The 19,748-nt window shown below is 35.0% G+C and overlaps 1 protein-coding gene across 2 annotated transcripts in view; it reads right to left on the bottom strand.

The window, feature by feature from the left end:
• The window catches only part of PTPN4 (protein tyrosine phosphatase non-receptor type 4), a 112,214-nt gene that overhangs the window by 56,071 nt on the left and 36,395 nt on the right, over positions 1 to 19,748 (bottom strand). For both annotated transcript variants that reach the window (XR_004549545.1, XM_034061683.1), the window contains exons 2-7: positions 17,229 to 17,383; positions 10,487 to 10,594; positions 6,571 to 6,613; positions 6,395 to 6,473; positions 2,216 to 2,260; positions 1,932 to 1,984 (exon numbers count right to left, since the gene is read on the bottom strand). Coding sequence is in view for 1 of the 2 variants with exons in the window: in XM_034061683.1 (XP_033917574.1) it covers positions 1,932 to 1,984; positions 2,216 to 2,260; positions 6,395 to 6,473; positions 6,571 to 6,613; positions 10,487 to 10,594; positions 17,229 to 17,366 (466 nt within the window). In the remaining variant the exon portion in view is untranslated. The remainder of the gene's footprint in view (positions 1 to 1,931; positions 1,985 to 2,215; positions 2,261 to 6,394; positions 6,474 to 6,570; positions 6,614 to 10,486; positions 10,595 to 17,228; positions 17,384 to 19,748) is intronic.

The following is a 19,748-nucleotide window of genomic DNA, read 5'->3' on the forward strand; positions in this document are numbered from 1 at the left end:
ATATCTTCATTAGGACCTGCAAACCCCACCAACTCATTCTGTACCAACATATATTTAGAAGCATTTGTAAACTATTTTTTGCACATTCAATAATATGGATGGAAAAAAGTACACATACATACACCTACACTGAGACTACTTTACTTGAAAACTTTACTTGAAACTATTAAAAAGTGCATATACATAATTTCTTACATGTTCTTCAAATTTTAAGACAAACTAAAAATCACATTTGTTGTCAGAAAAACACATACAAACAACATTTGTTAAAACTACAGGTTTTGAGGCTTTCTAACTGCAATGAAAGAAATTCAGTTTTAAGTATCTGCAATCCATGTAACAGATCTACAGTGACAGATAAGTAACACAACATGTGAAAACTGGAAAGTTCACAGTAACACAGCATGTGGGGTCTACTGTCAGGACTACTGACACTTTTATGGAGCATGGAAGAACTGACAAGAGGAATAAAGGCACTCACAGAGTGGGAGGAAAGGAAAAGCAGGAATAGTTCATCAACAGAAACAGATCCTATTTTAAATAATTTAAAAACTGGAAAATTGGGCTGCGTTTCATAACAGAGTGCCTGCCTTGCTAAAATCTACTACAGAGATTATGGGACCAAGATATACATTTTCTATTTACCTACATAAAAAATACTATATTGTATATATCCTATATATATTTATTTATATATCTACCTATATAGAGAATCCTGAGAGCTAAACACAAAGTTTAGTAACAGGCAGCACAGAAAATCATTAGACAGAGGTCTGCACATTGAAAAACTTAAGGGCAGCAGTCTCTCATATAAACGTAACTACAATGAACTGCACATACTACTTCTACAGTATTATAAAAACAAACATATTGCATTCTTCAAAGCTAAAAATTTTACAAATTTTTCATTGTGTCTGCTCCATTATAGAATCATAGAACCATATAACCAGCTAGGCTGGTATGGGCTTTAAGATCATCAAGTCCAACCATTCCCCCGTGTCCACCAAGTCCATCACTAAACCATGTCACTACGGGCCATAACAGCACTTACAGTACATATCTATTTCCCAGGAGCTGGAGTTTGGGAGTTTTGTTTAAGAGAAATTGCTCTATTCATTGATCTGGAAAAAGGTGACCACTTATCAAAACTGCATGTAAAACTTTACATTAACATTACTATAAATTTTTTCCCTGAAAAGATTAACATGGACACTACTCAGGTATGTACAAAGTATACATCACACTAAATGTACATATAAGTATCTTTAATAACAGAAAAACACATGAATATAGATGGATATATCAATATTGCTTGTAAAACTGAATTTCTGACAACCACAGATTTCAAGAACTAAGTGCTGAACAGTCTCTTGGTTGTTATGTGGGATTTTTTTTTTTTTTACCCACTGAGCAATTTAAGTTTATGAAGGAAAATGAGAAGAGAGGAAGAGGACTAAATCTTGGTCTTCAAGACAGATCTACTCACTGAATGGCTAAGAATTGATCAAATGGGTATTGAACTTCTGGGTCATATATGTATAGAATTTTCTTTTCACATCTATTTGGAGATTCACTGTATGGCATGTTAAAAAGGTTTACGAGTCTAAAAAATGCTTTAGCATCATTCTCAAGAACTCCCCTCCACCTTCAGAAAACACAGAAATACAAGAGGGCTACTTTGAGACTTTTTAACTGCATGGGTTTAAAGAAAGAAAGCAGAGTGCTACCAATATTTTTTCCATATCTAATTCAGCAAAACATGCTGAAAGATAAAAGGCAATCAACCATATTACCTTAATCATGAGAAAAGTAGGGCCATGCCCACAAACATCACAATTTAATGCTATACAAACTACAGTCTTTAGAAAGCAATTAATATTACTTTTTATGTATTTAGTATTAACATGCACATGAATACTAATGATACTTACACTGAACAGCATAGGAAGCCAGAAGAGCAGCAGTATTGTAAGGACACGGCAATCTGTTTTGTTTTTAAATTAAGAAAAAAATTAAAATAATCTATTTCATGTAAAATTCAGTTATTTGAGAAAGCCTAATCTTTCAGTCTATGAATAAACTAGACAGATAATTATTATAAATACTCCTCGTTGCATAAACAATAATTTTTTTTAAGGTAAAATCCCTCTCATTAGCTTTCTCTCAAATTTTTTTCAAGTTCCATTTAACTTTTAACACAACAAAAATGTCTTACCTTCCAGCAAGAATGTCCTGTTTAATTTGCAAAAAATACTGGTACCTTATTTAAAGAAATAAACAAAACCCACAGTAAGTAAAATTACAATTATTTAATAATTTTTCATCAATTTAATGCATTTTGCTTTCAGTTAGTGCAACACTAAAACTTTACATTTTGCATGCTATTTCTTAAACTCCTATGCAAAAGAAATTAAACTTGATTAGTAAAACAATAATATAGCTTTGTAAATTAAACTATGTACAGGCTATGAAGTTACATTATATTTCACTAGATGGCTACAAATGTCACATTCTACCTGATTTATTTTCAAGTATTGAGGCTGAATTTAAACATAAAAAATAAAAACAAAAACAAAAAAAGCAAAGAAAAAGAAGTGCCTTCATGATGAATGGCAATATGGCAACCAAAGGCTGAAGTCTGCATCTGTGTATGGAGGTACTTTGATAAAAAGGATTTGTACTCCAGGCAGATAAAATTTATTTATTCTCATTAACTATATGATATTACCCTGGTTCCATTTAAATTAATTACTCTTTGTATTCTGGAACTACATTCTTAAATAAGGTGGATTCTATTATGTGAAATGACTTCTAACTGACTTCCCTTAACTTCTTAATTTTTCTTTAATTATAATGTAAGAAAGGCTTGTTTTAGAAATTTATAAAGTCTTTCCATGTCTACTTGTTCAAATCAGCAAAAGGAATTGATGAACACTTTAAAACAAGAACTATTACCCACCAAACAGCAGCAGCACAAACACTATGACTTAAAAATCCCAACAAATCTTAAACTACAAAGATTTCCCTCTAAATTACTTCCTTTGTTTCTCCAACAAACCCCAAATATTTTGTTCACATCTCAGAACAAATATTTTTTCATTCAATTTTGTTCCTTCATATTTCACTCAAAGGTATTAGACCATTCCAAAGAAGTATAAGTGTTCACATCAAATGGCAAATCACACCTGCCATAAGCCTCCACTGACAAAGATTTAAGTGGGGTTAACAGAAAAGACTTACTGAGATGGCAGGATGTTAGCATAAGCTTAAACTTTCAACAACCCCTTGTAATAGGGCATAAAAGCAGCTGGAGAATTTAGGCCCTAATGCCTTTTTATTTAAAAGCAAAGTTGCACTGAATAGAAAATTTAATCATTCCTGCTTTCTTATAAATTTGTGCTCTTTTGGGACCTCCTGCCTCATCATCGTTATTATCATCATCATCACCTGGTTTCCTTCTTGTAATTCTGATTCGAAAGCAGGGACAGCCATACCCACTCCTTATAAACACTCATCAAAATTACGTATAAAAAACAGTTCAAGTTTGACCAAAACCAAACATTAAATATTTCCCAATATTGACTTGTGCTAAGAAATTGAAACCAAAATATATCACTTTATTACACATGACTTCTCATAATTTTATAGTCTTCAGAAAGTGGATTAATTCCTACTTCAAAGACTTCCACAAATGTTTACAAACACACACACAGAAATACAATCATTTACAAGCTAAATATAGCGGAAAGGTAAAACACTCCATGTTTGCAAGAAAATGAGGGAAGACACTTGCAGACCGACAAGGAAAGATGTTGCCATGTGCTCAACCACGTGCTCAACTCATACAAAACTGTCTAGAGATTCTTTAATTAGAATGGCAAGAAACTTAGTTGAAGCTTAACTTCAAGAAGTTAAAATGACAGATCACACAGGCTTTAGATACCTCAAAATATTTTCTTATTTTCCACTTAAAAATGCATATTGAAACAAAAAAAGAGACAGATAAAGGAAAATTTCTTTACCTGTTTAAAAAGCAATAAATGACACATCAGAGGAAGTTCAGGTTTGATATATAAGGAAGTTCTTTACTGTGAGGGTGATGAGGCACTGGAACAGGTTGACTAAAGAAATGGTAAATGCTCCATCCCTGGCAGTGTTTAAGATCAGGTGGGACAGAGCCTTGGGCAACACAGTCTACTTTCAGGCGTCCCTACCCATGGCACGGGATTAGAACTAGATGTTCTTAAGGCCCTTTCCAACCCTAACCTTCTATGATTCTATATATTAAAAGGAGATGCCTCACACGCTTAGCTTCAGCACCTCTTCACAAATACACTGAACAAATAAATTTTTTCTACTTCTCCTGTTAACACTTATGGCTGCAAAAATGTAGGTCAAAAAGCATTCTCTATGTGTAGCTGCACCTCCATTTTACTTTCCTTTTTTTTTGGTGTATGCTTTATTAGAAATATTCCATGGTATTTAAGGGACTTCATGATTAAGGAGCACCAAGCAGAGTCCATTTTCTGTCGGCTGTTTTCAGCTTATTAGCTAATCACCCCAGTCTGAACATGGAAGCCTTGCATACTATTGAGCAAAATATGAAACAAATCTATAGGACAGCAATTTAGCAATGCAGCTCTGAAACAGCCTGCACAACAAACTCAGATAAAACAATGAAGGTGGCACTGCATTACAGTGTTTTCATCTTCCTTATATAGATGTATCTAGAAAAGGGTATGACAATTATTGCTAGCTGGAGTCAATGCTAATAATTAAGTCCTTCTGCCATGAGCGGAACTAATTAAGCTTCATTTCCTTCCAAGACACAATGCTCAAGCTAAACTCTCCAACACGTGGTGAGCTCCTGCTGACCCTTCCTGACCTGGGGCCTTTATAATCTCTCTCCCTCACATAAATTCACAGAGATCTAGTGGCACAGGAGCTTGCAATGAACCTTCCCCTCACATCTATTCATACTGTCTCCTGTGTTAACTCATTTCTCTGTTTTCATGAAATTTATAAAAACTGAGCATCTCTGAAAGGTCTCAGCTTAAGCTGGAATTCTCTGAAGTTTGTGCTTTATTTCTTTTCTTAAGAGGGAAATACCTATTACATTAATATACACCTATTTGTGACACGGCATCCTAACTTCACTCAACCCCCCCCCCCCCCGCCCGATAACTCCTGTCTCTTTATAACAATTCCAAATACAAACAAGTTTTCTCATGGGCAATTATACCTATTAGCAAAAAAAGCAGCGCTGACCTAGATACAGCAACCATAGATTATTTCTCATCTAAAAGGATGCTTTATTTATAACTCTGTATTTGCAGAATATCGTTTAAAATAAACAGTTATCTCTCTTCTCTAGTGTTTACTTCTTATTGGTCAACATTTACTGTTTCCTCCATCTCCTTAGAAATATTACATATTGTCCTTCAATTCAAATAACACTTTTTCATTATTCTGATGTTCTAAATTGCCTATTTTTTCTAGAGCAAGTATTTCAACAAAACAAAGCCTGATCCAGGATCTCTGCGATTCATTTTAGTAAATTGTCTGCATATATGTGTGTAAAATTTTGTCCAAAATATGACAAATTGAAAGAAATTATAAACAAACATGGACTCAAATTTTCACAGTTTTGGTACTTACGTTTCTAAAGCTATCCTTAATAATTTAAATACTGTTTTTTGAGCAGTGGTGACCTGTTTTCAGAATGGCTGACATCCAAAAATTCCAATCTGTCAAATCACTCCACTTATGTAGAAGATGAGAACTAATTAAGAATACTGAAAATTTGAGGCAGCTCTTCAGGGACTAATTGCAACTCACAAGCTTCCTATCTTGATTCACAATGAGAATTTTCTTCAACAGACTTCAACACAGTGCTATCAAAATAAGCTTACATGCTTTAAGCTAGAACTACATACAAACAGATTAATTTTATTAGTGTAAAGCAGAAAACTGGGGAGGAGGAGGCAAGAAAGAAAAGCAGAAAGCTCAGGATTTTTTTTAGTCACAGAGGAGAACACAAGTAAGGATAAAATTAAATTTGTACTCATTGGTGAACAGTGGGATTAAGTTTTTCCTCTCTTCTCTATTTTCCCTTTTCTGTTTCTACTTAGTAGTATTTTCTTCACGTGGTTACTTCACTTTGCATATAAATTTGTAAATTTATTCACAGAAGCTTTTTGTTATATTGATTTGGTGCAACTGCATAGTTCATATCTGTAATTATTATTAGGCAAAAATTAGAAGCTTGCAAATATGACACAAAAACTATTTAAAACAAAATTTCCATGTTATACCTTAAAAAATTACTGATAATTTTCCCCTTAAATAAAAACCTTCTAGGAAAATGTTTTACTGTTAAATTAACTAGACCTACCTTGTATATTCTTCTTGGAGCTTGTTTGGGTCACTTACAAAAAACTTAACTCTGAAGTTCAAACTGTGAGGAGATCCTCCTGCAATAAAGCAAAGTTATTTCTAATTACTCAGGGTACCCTGGAAAACCAGCATAATAATGATATATGAATTGACCAAATACATACATGTACTCACTTTTTAATTGTTTTCTGATAGGTTTGTTTGGATCCAGCCACCTCTGGAAAGAGACAAATTACAACATCAACTTTAGAGAAACAAAAGAAGTACACATTATAGCTTTAAATATCAAAAAACTGTTGCTTTTCTATTCCTTTTTACTTGGTCTTTTACCAAAATGCCTTACTGACATACAAAGTCTTATTACTGATTCTTGAAAGACACCAACATTATCATCAACAGCTGTTATTGTTCTTCCTTCCCTGAGATTAACCTCTGTTGTCCAGGAATCTGTCTCTTACAGGTCTAATCCAACTATGACTTGGTTCTCCGATTATCACATGAGCCTGTGAGAGGTTAGAACACAATCATGGCATCATTAACAATCTTCAGCTACTCTTTAAAATTATTATCTAAGGTGAACAAACTGTAGCAGGGAAGAACTAGAGGCAGACTAATTTACCCAACTCAGAAGTTAATTTGCTTAAACTAGGTCCAGTACTTTTGACTCTGCATTTTGCACATCTGACATATGTAGGGAGTGAACTAGCTAAGTCACTAATTGTGATCTTGGAAACCAGAGGCTCAGCACTCAGCCTACTGGATGAAAGGAGTACACAGCCATCTTTATGGGAGAACACTGCTGTAGGGAAGTACAGACAAATCCTTACAAAAATCAATGCTGCAAATTTCAGCTAGAAATATGATTCTCTGGAAAGCCCTACAAGTTGTTTAAACTACTCCCCACCGTCAACCCAGCAGACTATGCATATACCAATGTAGTTCAGTTAACTCATAGAATCAACTAGGCTGGAAAAGACCTTTAAGATCATCAAGTCTAACCATTAACCCAGCACTGCCAAGTCCACCACAAAACCATGTCCCTGTGGACCTCATCTGCACATCTTTTAACTGTGTCCAAGGATGGTGACACCACCACTCCCTGGGCAGCCTGTTCCAGTGCTTGAGAACCCTTCTGGTGAAGAAATTTGTCCTAATAGCCAATATAAACCTCCCCTGACAGAACTTGGAAGTGTCTGCTATAAATACTGTTCAATTCCTCATCCTGCCTTGCAATGCAAGCCCACAAGACTCTGGAAACAGCTATATGGCCACAGTTCCTATGAAGTGACAGAGACCTAACCCTGTACAGCATGTAACTACCTCACCTTTATCACAGGGCTTTTTTTTGATTTTTTTTTTCATGTGAGGGGGAGGAGGAAGCAAACACACAGAGGTACCTGAGCTATCTGACAGACACTATAGATCTGAAGTTAATTGTGAGACTATACATTAGGAACAACAAGTAATGATTACTACATCTAAATGCATTATCCTTGTAGAGGATGTCTCAAGAGAGACCAAAGAGACTGTTTGATACATCTTAAAGAGTGTGATTATTTCAAAGAGAAAACCTCGAACAGGATCAATTAAATTGTAAAACTGCATGCAAATGCTTAATAAAGGACCCTCCCACCAGCAATACACATGAATATTATATAAGAATCTTTCAAAACATGGTGAATGGTACTTGAGTATCTTTAAGCAAGGGGTCATGATCCAATATATCTGATAAATGCAAAGATACAACTGATAATCCTTGGATTTATATTTTTCTTTTTAGTGAGAAGTACTGTTTGAGATAACAATCCATAAAATCTGAAATTGAAATGCCTAGCAGAAAAGCTTGTATTTACATTTCCTTCTAGTTGTAAAGATAGAATCATATGCTTGTCAAAGTCCCTCTGGATGGCATCACTTCCATCCAGCATGTTGACCACATCACACAGCTTGGTGTTATTGGCTCCTACTCAATCCCACTGCGCCCTTATTCCAACTATATACCAATAGCCCCTGCTTGGCATTGTTCCAGGCACCCAGAGGCCAAGACCCTAGCTAAATATTCTACACCTGCTGTACACAGCTTTACTGCATTGACTTTGACTGTAATATTAATATTATACAATAAAAAAAAAAAGAAAAAAGCTTGTGCAGTTTATGAAATCCATGTTTAGGCACAATGATTGAGGTTTCACACTCAATTAGCAGAATCCTCTTTCCCCCATCACCTTTATCTCCTGACATATTGGCTGTATCTTAGCAGTATTCTGCTGTGTTATTTCAGAAGTAACTAGAATATTTGTCAATATAATCTGACTTCTTTGTCCAAATGAATTGAGTATAAACAGATATTAAAGAAAAGTAAATCAGTCAAACCTATAAATACTTTATGACTAATATTCATGATATTTCTATTCCTCCGACACATTGTTTTCATGTCAACTAGATATGTGCTAAAAAGCCAAAATATTTATTAGTTAAAGAATACTAAACCTTTAAAGCATGTTCTTATATCAAGAGCTCTGAAGTCATTCTTCTTTTGGACTAACTCTTTCCCAGATCCTTCTATGACAGTGTTGTGTTCAGCTGCTTCCAGATAGATAAACTAAAAAAAACCAGAGCTTAGACATCTAAGCTTTGAAAACTCAGATAAATGAGAAACACTACAAACTTCTCAGTGTGGAGTGAAACAGAGTGTTACTCAGTTACATACTTCTTAAACAAAGCTGATAAATAATTCAGCCTTTTCTACAGCATGCCTATGTCTTTTCAGCCTGGAAACAAAGTTTAGACTATGAAGATTAAATGAGGCCAGTATGCCAATGTCTTAACAGAACTAGCCACAAAATTACAACAGGAAACTTTGTAAAGTATCTACCACTGTGCTATATGTCTCTGTTCATTTTAATAATGTTACCAGAATGTAGAAAGATAATAAAATTATGAATAATTTGCTCTAGAGAAGAAAGAAATGTGCAAGTAGTTCACTATTCTGGCAGAAAAATTATGGCTGTATTATGATTTCTTGATTCCTATGCTACATTAAAAAAGGCATTAAAAATAGGTAAAAGAAAAAACCCAATCTTTTAGTAAGATTAAAAAAAACTATTCCTTCTATTTAGAACAGTCACTCTTGATGGTAAAACAACAGAGTAAATGAAATCTGCTCTTACTAGAGAAAGTTGAACTATTTTCTGAAATTCACCTTAGTTACTGAATGATTAACACTTTACAGCGTCACTTATCTCTACAGATCAAATTCTGCACAATTTGTGAACAAAAATTACTTTTGACATACAAGTTGGGAGATAAATTTAGACCCCATCACTGACAAACACATATAATGGGAATTGGATATGGAACTGTATTATAAAGAATAATACTTAGTTAAATTGCACTTTATAACAAGTTTTGATCATTTGCCACCTACTAAAGAACTTCCTGCTTCCTACTCAGGAAGTATTCTTTGAGCAATCATGATCTTAGCACTACAGGTGTAACTATTGCAATGAACATTACAGCTAGATCTGTTAATTTCTACTGGTGATTTACAAAGTTTCAGTCCTATGGAATTCCCTTTTAATTAAAGCACATCAATTATCATAAAACACTCATTTTCAAAGGAGTCTCTTTTTCTGTTAAGTTGATGAGCTGACAGGCTTTGTCACAGTGGCCTATATGCAGCACTACTGAAAGAGCTACAAGGTATCTGGGCTAGAAACAAAAAGACCATAAAGATCAATATAACCCCCCCATATAATTAAAAAAATAAAAAAAAAATAAAGTTACTATTTCTTATCCCAACAGAGAACAATTATGCAGTTTAGTAAACACATACAATAAAGCAATCAATATCCTTTTAATGCACTATTTCATAAGCAACAGATCTCAACGTTTTACTCCAAACACGCAAACTTGTAACTGTTAACATTTAGTTTTATCACAGCTTGGTGATACTGACCAACTCAAATAACACAGTTGGAAAAGATGGCACAGCGTTGCAATGGCTTCTATTTAATTCTCTTTACAATGACACAGAGCACAGAATATGATTATGATTTATAAAAATGTATTTATAAAACAGTCAACTTACAGGGTTATCAGCAGATTCATCAGCCAACTGTAAACCAAAGTAATCTCTCTCTGTCAAATCGAGATGCTTGAAGACTACATCCAACAGAACTTGTCCCTGATCATGTTTCTGCAGAGAACAAATACACGTGTATTTCAATTAACAAATACATAATTGGACAAAAAGACTTCAGGCAGGCAGAGCACATAAACGTTCTTTCAGATGTGCTCTAGCAGCCTGTATTTTAAATATCACAAAGTGTATATTTTTAAATGAGCTTCATCTCACTTTCTGAAACATATGTAAGGAATTATTATTTTCTTCTTTGCCATTTTCTGACAGTAAGAATTTCTCACTTCTCAGCTAGCTACGTGATTATTCCTGAAAACCATTCATTAGCCAAAACTTCTGATATTTAAAAAAAGTACTGACAAAAAAAAAAGGCCCCAGAAAATAAAAAGGCTAGAATTTGACAAAGAACTTTGCAGCCTTTTTTGGGTCACTGAATTTGAAAGTAGAGGTCTGTACAAGTTTGTCTTACCTATTTTACCTGAAAATCTATTCCTGAAACTAAATGAACAAGCATACTGAAAATGTTTCCAAAGTTAAATGGTATAGACAGCAGAAGCAGCCAAATATCTAACCAAGAGTTATCATTTAAAAGCATTCTCCCAAAGATACTACTTTACTCTAAATGAATTAATTCAAATAAACTGAATAAAAATAAGATCACTTTTCAGAGGCAAGTGAACAAAATTGATTTCTATTTTAGGGACAAATCTTACCCTCAAAATGATGAAAAAAAACTTCAGTTGTTGGTACCTAGCAGTTTTTGCCTAACTTGAAAATACTGCCAATCCAGTAATTGAAACGCTGAGTGTGCCATTATGACAGGACTCAATAAATACATCTGGTAAAATCTGGAGACAATTTTCCAAGGAAGTTAAGGTGTTATAGCTTCTTGAAGTACAAAAGATAAGGAAAAATTCTGCAAGAGCAACTGTCAAACAACAACATCGTCAACACAAACACACAAAAAGATGAAAGACATTATTGATACATTTTTCACCCAAATTTTCCACTTCTCTAGCACCAAGCAAGTTCCTAATAAATTTTCTAGGTGCGAGTATTACTGATGCTACAGTGGATTTGACACATCTTGCCTTGTTTACTGCAGGCAATAAGACATTTTTAAGGTTTCTAAACAAAAAACCTGCTGTTCTGCTCCCAAACAGAGCAGAACTTCACTTCTCAAAGAGATTATACAACAGTTTACTTTCACAGCTGTTAAAACAGAAGTATGTAACTAAAAGGTCAAAAGAAGGTTGTAAGAATTTCATTGGTATCCATATATGAGAAAAACCTAGAAATCACATTAGGTGTTTATTAACATCTAAGAGCATCCTAACAAAACTCATCTTCCTGTTTAGCTGAAATTACACTGAGGTTAAATAAACTGTGAAAGCTATTTATAGGGGGCTAAAAATTCCAAGAAGCTTGATAATTCATTTCACAATGGAACAGAAAATAGATATAAGAAATTATGCTTGAAATGATTCCAACAGGACAATCATAAGCAGAGCTCTGCATGTTTTAAGTTAAAATTACATAAGGCATATATTTCAGGGCCTCTATACGTATGGCTAAGTTAAACGGATCTAAGAAGTGCTATATTTATTATTAAAAAAAAAAATCATACAGAGAAAATTTCTCGATGATTAATGAAATGAGCAGCCTGTAGGGGCACCATAGTTAAAAAGTTCACTACTGAAAGATTTATTTTCTAGTAACTAAAAACAAGGTAAAAAAACCCAAACAGATGTTAACATAATAAATACACAACAGTAAAAATGCATAAGGCAATTTTAATATACAATCCAAAAATACTTTCATTTCTACTAAATGAGGGATTTCTGATATATTTTGAAATAAACCCATAATTAGTACAAATTTTCCAGCAAATAAAACTGATTTTAAAATAACACAGCAACACTAATTGCTTCTTGGCATTTTCCTCATTTAGATATAAACCAACTCAATGAATTTATGACAGCAACTGGATGTGGAACTCAAGTTTAGGCTTACATTTACTACAGCTTACACGTTACTTCTTCAAATAACACACAGATATCAATTCTGTAGCTTTTTTCCAATCTAAACATGAGAATCTATACTGTTTCTTAAATATATAAATAGATGCTTCCTAACGAAGAATTTGGAACTTGTTGACTGGTTTGAATTCAGTAATTCAGAATGTCATTTCATGACTGCAAAGAAGGTATTTCTCCTGCAACAGAGCAGCAAATTAGGTAAGAGAAGACTAGTTTCAACATGAAGCATTTGTTTTGATCACAGTGTTTTACTCTCAGTGCAAAATAAAGATAAGCATCTAGTAAAAACAGACCTCAGTTTAACCCATCTCTGATATTTATATAATGATGTTTCAGCTTGCCAGAGCAGGTGAAGGTCACAATCCTACTTGTGATGAAAGGTCCAGAATACTTGTAATACTACCATAACTATTAAATAGCTGCTATAAATTATAAAAAGTATGATAACAAGCTTCTATTTTTGCCTTTATATATTTACATATATATGAAAGTAAAACCCATAAATGTGGATAAACATAAAAAGAAACTTGCTTTATTTCTACAGATGAAGTTAAACATTAATATTTCCTCTTAAAACAGGGAATAATGGGTAAATAGATGAAAAACTGGAACTATCTAACATTATATTGCAGTAGTTAGATAAAAAATATCAACTTTTTTTGTATTATACCTTAGTTACTGAACTGCTCTTATCTCAACCTATGGGACTTACATTCTTTCGATTCTCCTCCACATCCCTCCAGAAGCATGGCATGGGGATGAAGGTAAGGAGTGAGAGAGCAGCTGCGTGGTTCTGAGTTACTGGCTGGGCTTAAATTTAAACCACGACAGTTGGAATGTTGAAATGCTATGTGTATTTCTTATCACTCATTGCTAGAGGCAAAATGTCTAACAAATTTTGGCCTTTCAAAACAAATTTGACATCAGCACCAGACATCAATATATTAACTGCACTTTTTGAAGTATCTATCATCTATTGGCTAACATCTGGTACACTGGATATATACGCATTAATTTCTAATTGCAAAATGATTGTTAGCTGCTTACCCATGTTTGAAAATTTAGGAAAACATCTGTAGTTATATAACTTTAATGCCTGCTTACCAACTACCACCATCTTCCCTATTTATCTCATGACATTTCGGTTTTGTTGCTGGCCTACAGAACTGGCCGCATCCACAGCAAACACTGGGAGCTACTGCTGCTGCATAAATCCGAACAAATCTGGACTTCTGATGACAGGGATGATAGGTCTCAGGTTTTCTTGAGGGAGGTCAAACAGCTCTGTTACTCACAGGTCTGTGGGAGGCCTGCTTCTTCACTAGTGGAAACACTGGAACCTCTCACAGCTCACCACAATATTTGTGTTGCAGCTCAAGCAAGTACATCCCTAAAAAGCCAGCGCTGCACTACTGTCACCTTTCATTCTACAGCTTACATTAGCTTTGCCAAAAGTTATCCTGTTTTAAATAAAAATGTATAAGCAGACTTTTATTTGTTTTCCTCAGAAAAAAAAATTAAAACACTGCAACTAAGTAATAATGGAGAGTAAATTATTGAACTTTTTCACTAATAAAATTAAAGGGGGTTTGGTGTAGAGGGGTTTTTTTTTACAGATTTAGTGATCCCCGTATCATGTACTGGCTTTGGGGGAATACAGTTAAGTCAGCCTGCACAGAAAAGATACAATTTGACGTATTTAAACAATTAATTAAAACCAATTAAAGCAATTTGATCTTGAAGAAGCAGGTTTATGGTAATGCAAATCATCCTGATCACATTATTAACTCAAATCAGTCTCAACGCTTCCAGCTCCACATTCTGCAGAATATGCTTTTCAGGGCTGAAGTAAGAGTATGCTTCATTTGCTAAGCAAAGCATTTTATAGAAAGGATTTCTACTCTTCAAACATATGCAGAGGTAGTTCCAACTGATTCTTCTGCCTGCAACCAAAATAACCTTTGCCTGGCTGCAATCCACAGGGATTGTTTGATTTGATTTGTTATTCCCTATGCCAGGTAAATCAGTACAAAGAGAATGCCTATTTTGCAGATCAATGGAAAAGGCGGTTGAAATGTGAACTGAGAACATGTCACAGATTATCAAGAGATGTTGTCTGTGATCAGTACTTTGCTGCTGGAGAAGAAAGAGAGATTGAGTACATTTTTATTAATATGGCACTGCATACTTTGGATGATTAAGCTTTACAATCATTAGCATACAGAATACCTATAGCAATCACCAGGAGAAAAAACCTTGCTAATTTATTTGATGTTATCTTTGTTCTTCGTATTTTGAAAACAATTCCATAAATATTTATTGCCAAGTACTGTGTCAACCACAATAAAGTAAAACACAACTATAAAACCTGAAAACCTATATACCATGTAGGTTAGCATACATCTGCTATAATTGAATACTTTATTACTCCCTATTTCTCTAAAAAACAGATTAAGGCTAAGACACAAGATCAAAATCTTGAGCACCAAGGAACTTTCTATTCCCTAAACTCAATTTTAATTGCCAAACTTGCAGGCTGATCTGTATAAGCAGTAAAGCGTGATCCATGTAACTAAAATATTTAGTACACTAGGGAGGTGGTGAGAACATATTATATAATTTTTTCTTGGGAGACAGAGAACAGACATTTGAGGATTTATAACTGGTGGTTCTGCTCTACACAGGGGCTAGCATTCTCTAACATACAGCTTTTGAACAGCTAGATCAAAAAGAAGCATAACCTCCCATACCTATTGTACAACAATTATTTTTTATTTTAGCCAACTCTTACAAATAAACCCCTGAAAGATAGATACTTTAATGAAAAACTCATGCACCTGAAAGCAAAGTATACAGCATTTACAATTTCTCATGCACTTGTAATGTTTTGTCTCCAACTACATTCTGCACATACTACTTTTTGCAGGCTGTAAAGACTGGGAACGTTAGCAAGAATGAGAAGGTTAAGAAAAGTAGAATATTGTAGAGAAAAAGGTAAAAGAGACATACGAGAAAATTATCACAGAAAGGAAATGAGGCTTCATGTTAATAAATGGTTTATTTTTAGCCATTTGGAAAGTAGATATGCCTTGAAGACCGAAATTTAGTTCTCTTCCTCTCGCTGCATTTTCACAGAACCACAGAATGGTTTGTGTTGGATGGGACCTTAAAGACCATCTAGTTCCAGCCCCCCTGCTACTGCCTGAGACACCTTCCACTAAACCAAGTTCCTCAAAGCCCCATCCAACCTGGCCTTGAACACTGCCAGGGATGAAGCAGCCATAGCTTCTTTGGGCAACCTGTTCCACTGTCTCACCACCCTCATAATGAAGAATTTTTTCCTAATATCTAAACTAAGTCTCCCATCTGTCATCTTAAAGCCATTCCACCTTGTCCTGTCACTACATGCCCTTGTAAAAAGACCCTCTCTAGCTCTCTTGTAGGCTACCCTTTACGTACTGAAAGGCTGCTATAAGGTCTTCCTCGAGCCTCTTCTCTTTTTCTTCCCTCCTTTTTCTTCTAGTATGTACATGTTCAAGCATGCCTGCCTCAACATAACTCCCCCTCCTATTCTGTACTTAACACTATTCTGGAAGTCAAGCTGTAGCCACATGAACACAACTCACACAGTTCCACAGCCTTACTGGATATCTAACTACTGCTTCACTCCATTAAGTTAAATTTTCTCTTGAAAAACCTTAATAATCACACCACCTGTAAGTTCCACCATCGCGTCTTTCAACTTTTCTCCATGTAAGTCGTCAATGCTATAGCTTATAAAGTAAAAGATGAGTTCTCCTGCCCCAGGACACCCCACAGCTTCTTTCATGTTGAGTCCTAGTTCTTCTCACACAAACATCGCTTTAAATGCTTTAATGTTCTCTTCTGAGGTCTTTGGCTGCTGTTCATAGGGTTTTTTCCTCAAGAAATTGAAAGAAATGGTTGCATAAAACTATGAACATTTTAATTTTAACTCCTTATCAAGGATTACAGATTAGAAAATCTTATGAATAACCTATGCTAAATTCCAGGCTCTTATGCGTAAGTTATTCAATCTTCCCAGTAACAGTCCTCAGCATTCACTAACCAGCTTCCTATTTTCTGTCATTCTCGACACTGCGTTAGAAGATGATAAGTTTAAATGAGGGAAATCACAGAACAAGAATATAATCTGAGAAAAGCAAAAAGCAAAGAGATACTTTAAGATGACAGTCATAACCAAATATAACCACATACATGATTGAACATAATTAGCTATACAGTCATGAGAAGAGTTACCACTACACCTTACTCATGCTCAAAATGCAAAAACCAGAATGGAGCAAAACAAAAGCTTGCTTCTCATTCAAATCAGTGGCACTACTGCCCTCCATTTCCACTATATGATTTCAGTCCATGAAGAGAATTGCTAGAAATAAATAATGCTTTGTATAATACATTTTGAAATGAAGCTGTGTTAGTATTATAGAGGATGCCAGAATGACTAAGTTTGCAGTGATTTAGTATATATGTGTGCAAACATGACTGTCTGAGCACAACTTCCTCTCCTATTCTTTACTTAAAACCATTTTAAAAGTCAAACTCTAGCCATACAAATCCAGCAAAGGTCAGCAAGCTCAGTGATACCAATCTGTAGTAAGCAAATTACTTACATTAACTCTGAAAGCTTGTACAGTGTTATCCAGGAGAAGAATGTTGCAGACCACCTCCGTATGCTGCCTGTCTCGTGCCAGCTCAGATGCTCGTACATTGTAGGTTCTGCCAGCAGGCAATCGGAAACGTGCGGTCATTACTGTCCACACAGGGTCTTTAGGCAAAACAAATAGAGAATTAAAAAAGACCAAGAAATGCAAATTCAGGAATGTCATACTACAAGGAAACATCAACACACAGCAAGTCCATTGTGAAAAAACCCATTACAGACAAAGGAAAAATGAGTACTGAATTCAGGGTATCCAATAACAAAACAATGTCTTACAAATTTCAACACAACCTTATTCCAAAATATTAAGTCCTTTACTTTCTGCTGTCTACCTCCTCCTTATTTTAAGGTTGTTTTGTGGTTTTGGAGTTTTATTTTTTTTATGGGTCTGGGGTTTTTAGGGGTGGATTATTTTTTTAATTTTTGTACTTCAAAAAGCATTGTAACTGATGGGTATCATGGCTACCAGGCACCAATTAAATCATTCACTTCAGTACAAAACAGACAAAAAAAACACAACCTAATGCTTCCACCAAAACACTTTATAGTGAAAAAGTATGAAGAAAACAGCAAATACACCAACATGTGGATGCATTATTCTGCAAAGCCTGTGCATTCACTGTGTAATCATTAGACATGAGAATACATAGCAGTAACAAAAATATCAGCATCGCTTTTTTCCCCCCCTTTTTAAATTGTAACATGCATATATAAAAATTTATCAAACCACTGAACCTTCCATCTACATAAATTTGATTGGATTTACATATCTAGTTTGGGAGCACAAGTGATTCTTACTCCCCAAATAAGGAACTGTGACCAATACAAGTCTACACCCTACTCTAAGTGCTGATACATAGAATGTTAAGAATTTAAATATGACATCTGCTTTTACAAAACTCAGATTCTAATGATTAACATGCAATCCCAGTCCAGCAAAGTACTTATGTGAACACCTGATGCTATTGGCCCCGTCCAATGATACTTGTTAGTTTCTGAAGTACCTCACAGGATCAGGGCTTGTAATTCACTTAATTACACACTCAGCACAGTATTTCTACATCTTCTGACAAGGGCGTAAGAAAACAGAGTTTCATAACTTAAGTAGAGAACATACTGAGATAGAATATTTAAATACTTCAAGAGGTAGAAAAATAAAGCAGGTATTCTCAAAACAGCAATTTAGCAGGGGGCAGCAAACATCCCAGCAGTGATTAGAGCATTTGCCTGGATCATACAAGGCATCTGTGGTCCAATGCACACAAGTGAATTGGGATAACAAGTAAAAGATCAATTCCTTCCTAAATAGCTGATAGCTTAGATACATAGGTGTCTGTGGGAAAGTGGAAGATCAAGATCCAAGCTGCCAGTATCAGGAAGGCCTGGGGCTTTGTGGTGTAACCTTCTTCCCACTGCCCGCAGCCAACTTCCTAAGCGACTGCCCAAAAAATCCCTGAGGTATTTATTTGGCTTTTCTAGAGCGTATCTTGAGCTCTTTCAGCATGACCACACATCTCAGATATTAAAAAAAAATAAACTTTTTTACAATAATCCATCCTTGCAAAATGTTTCAGTTTTGACTTAACCAACATTTTCAGATTGAAAGTACTTCTTTTCTTACCAGACAGCTTTTTTTGGCTATTTAGTCACTCTGGCTTCAGAACTGCAATGCTGTATTCACGTAGAATAACAGCAAGCTTGTTTTTGTTTTGCTAAACCAACACGACAAACTGAGAAAGGATAAAGACACCAGATAAACCCATCAGCTGCAAGCTAAGCTCACAACTTTCTCTTAATAATAATGACAAATTGTGTTGCAAATATTAAAACTCAAAAGTAAAGCCTAACAAGAAAGTACATGTCTGACAACTCCACATGAAGAGGCTGCTTCAGCTGTGCCTTCTACATGTCTTCAGAAGGCAGAAGAAAACCTTTAACAGAAGAATAGGAACCAAACCTCCATACCAGTGACCCAAGGCAACAACATCACTTTTCACAAAATATACTGTCACACAGGCATAAAGTGTCATCACTTTATTAGCCATAATGGCATAAAGATCAGCATCTTTATCACTATAGCCAACACTTTAGAGTAGCCCAATAATACACAATTTTGCAGCAGAAAAAAACTCTTGTTAAAAGCCACCATGCTTTAAGGGGGGGAAAAAAGGCAAATCTTGCTACCTTTACTTCCTGCTCTCTTCCTATTTTTGTCTGACTTCCTGATAAAGACCAACAGTATTTCTTCCTTCCTCATTACTGCCTTAAGTTAGACAGAAAACTTCTCAGTTTGAAACTGAGCAAAAAATTCATAAGAGCTAGCAAGGAGGAAATCAGCCCTCAGTGATGCTCAAAATCTTTTAATACCAAACAGTCATTCTCTGTGTCCTTCGAAAGACACAACCTGCACACCCAGCAAAGTTGCTGTTATAATAGATGATCTTCACTCTAACCAAAAATATTGAGAAGT

This window comes from Melopsittacus undulatus, chromosome 4, assembly GCF_012275295.1.
Source record: "Melopsittacus undulatus isolate bMelUnd1 chromosome 4, bMelUnd1.mat.Z, whole genome shotgun sequence".
In the NCBI taxonomy this organism is placed as follows: Eukaryota; Metazoa; Chordata; class Aves; order Psittaciformes; family Psittaculidae; genus Melopsittacus; species Melopsittacus undulatus.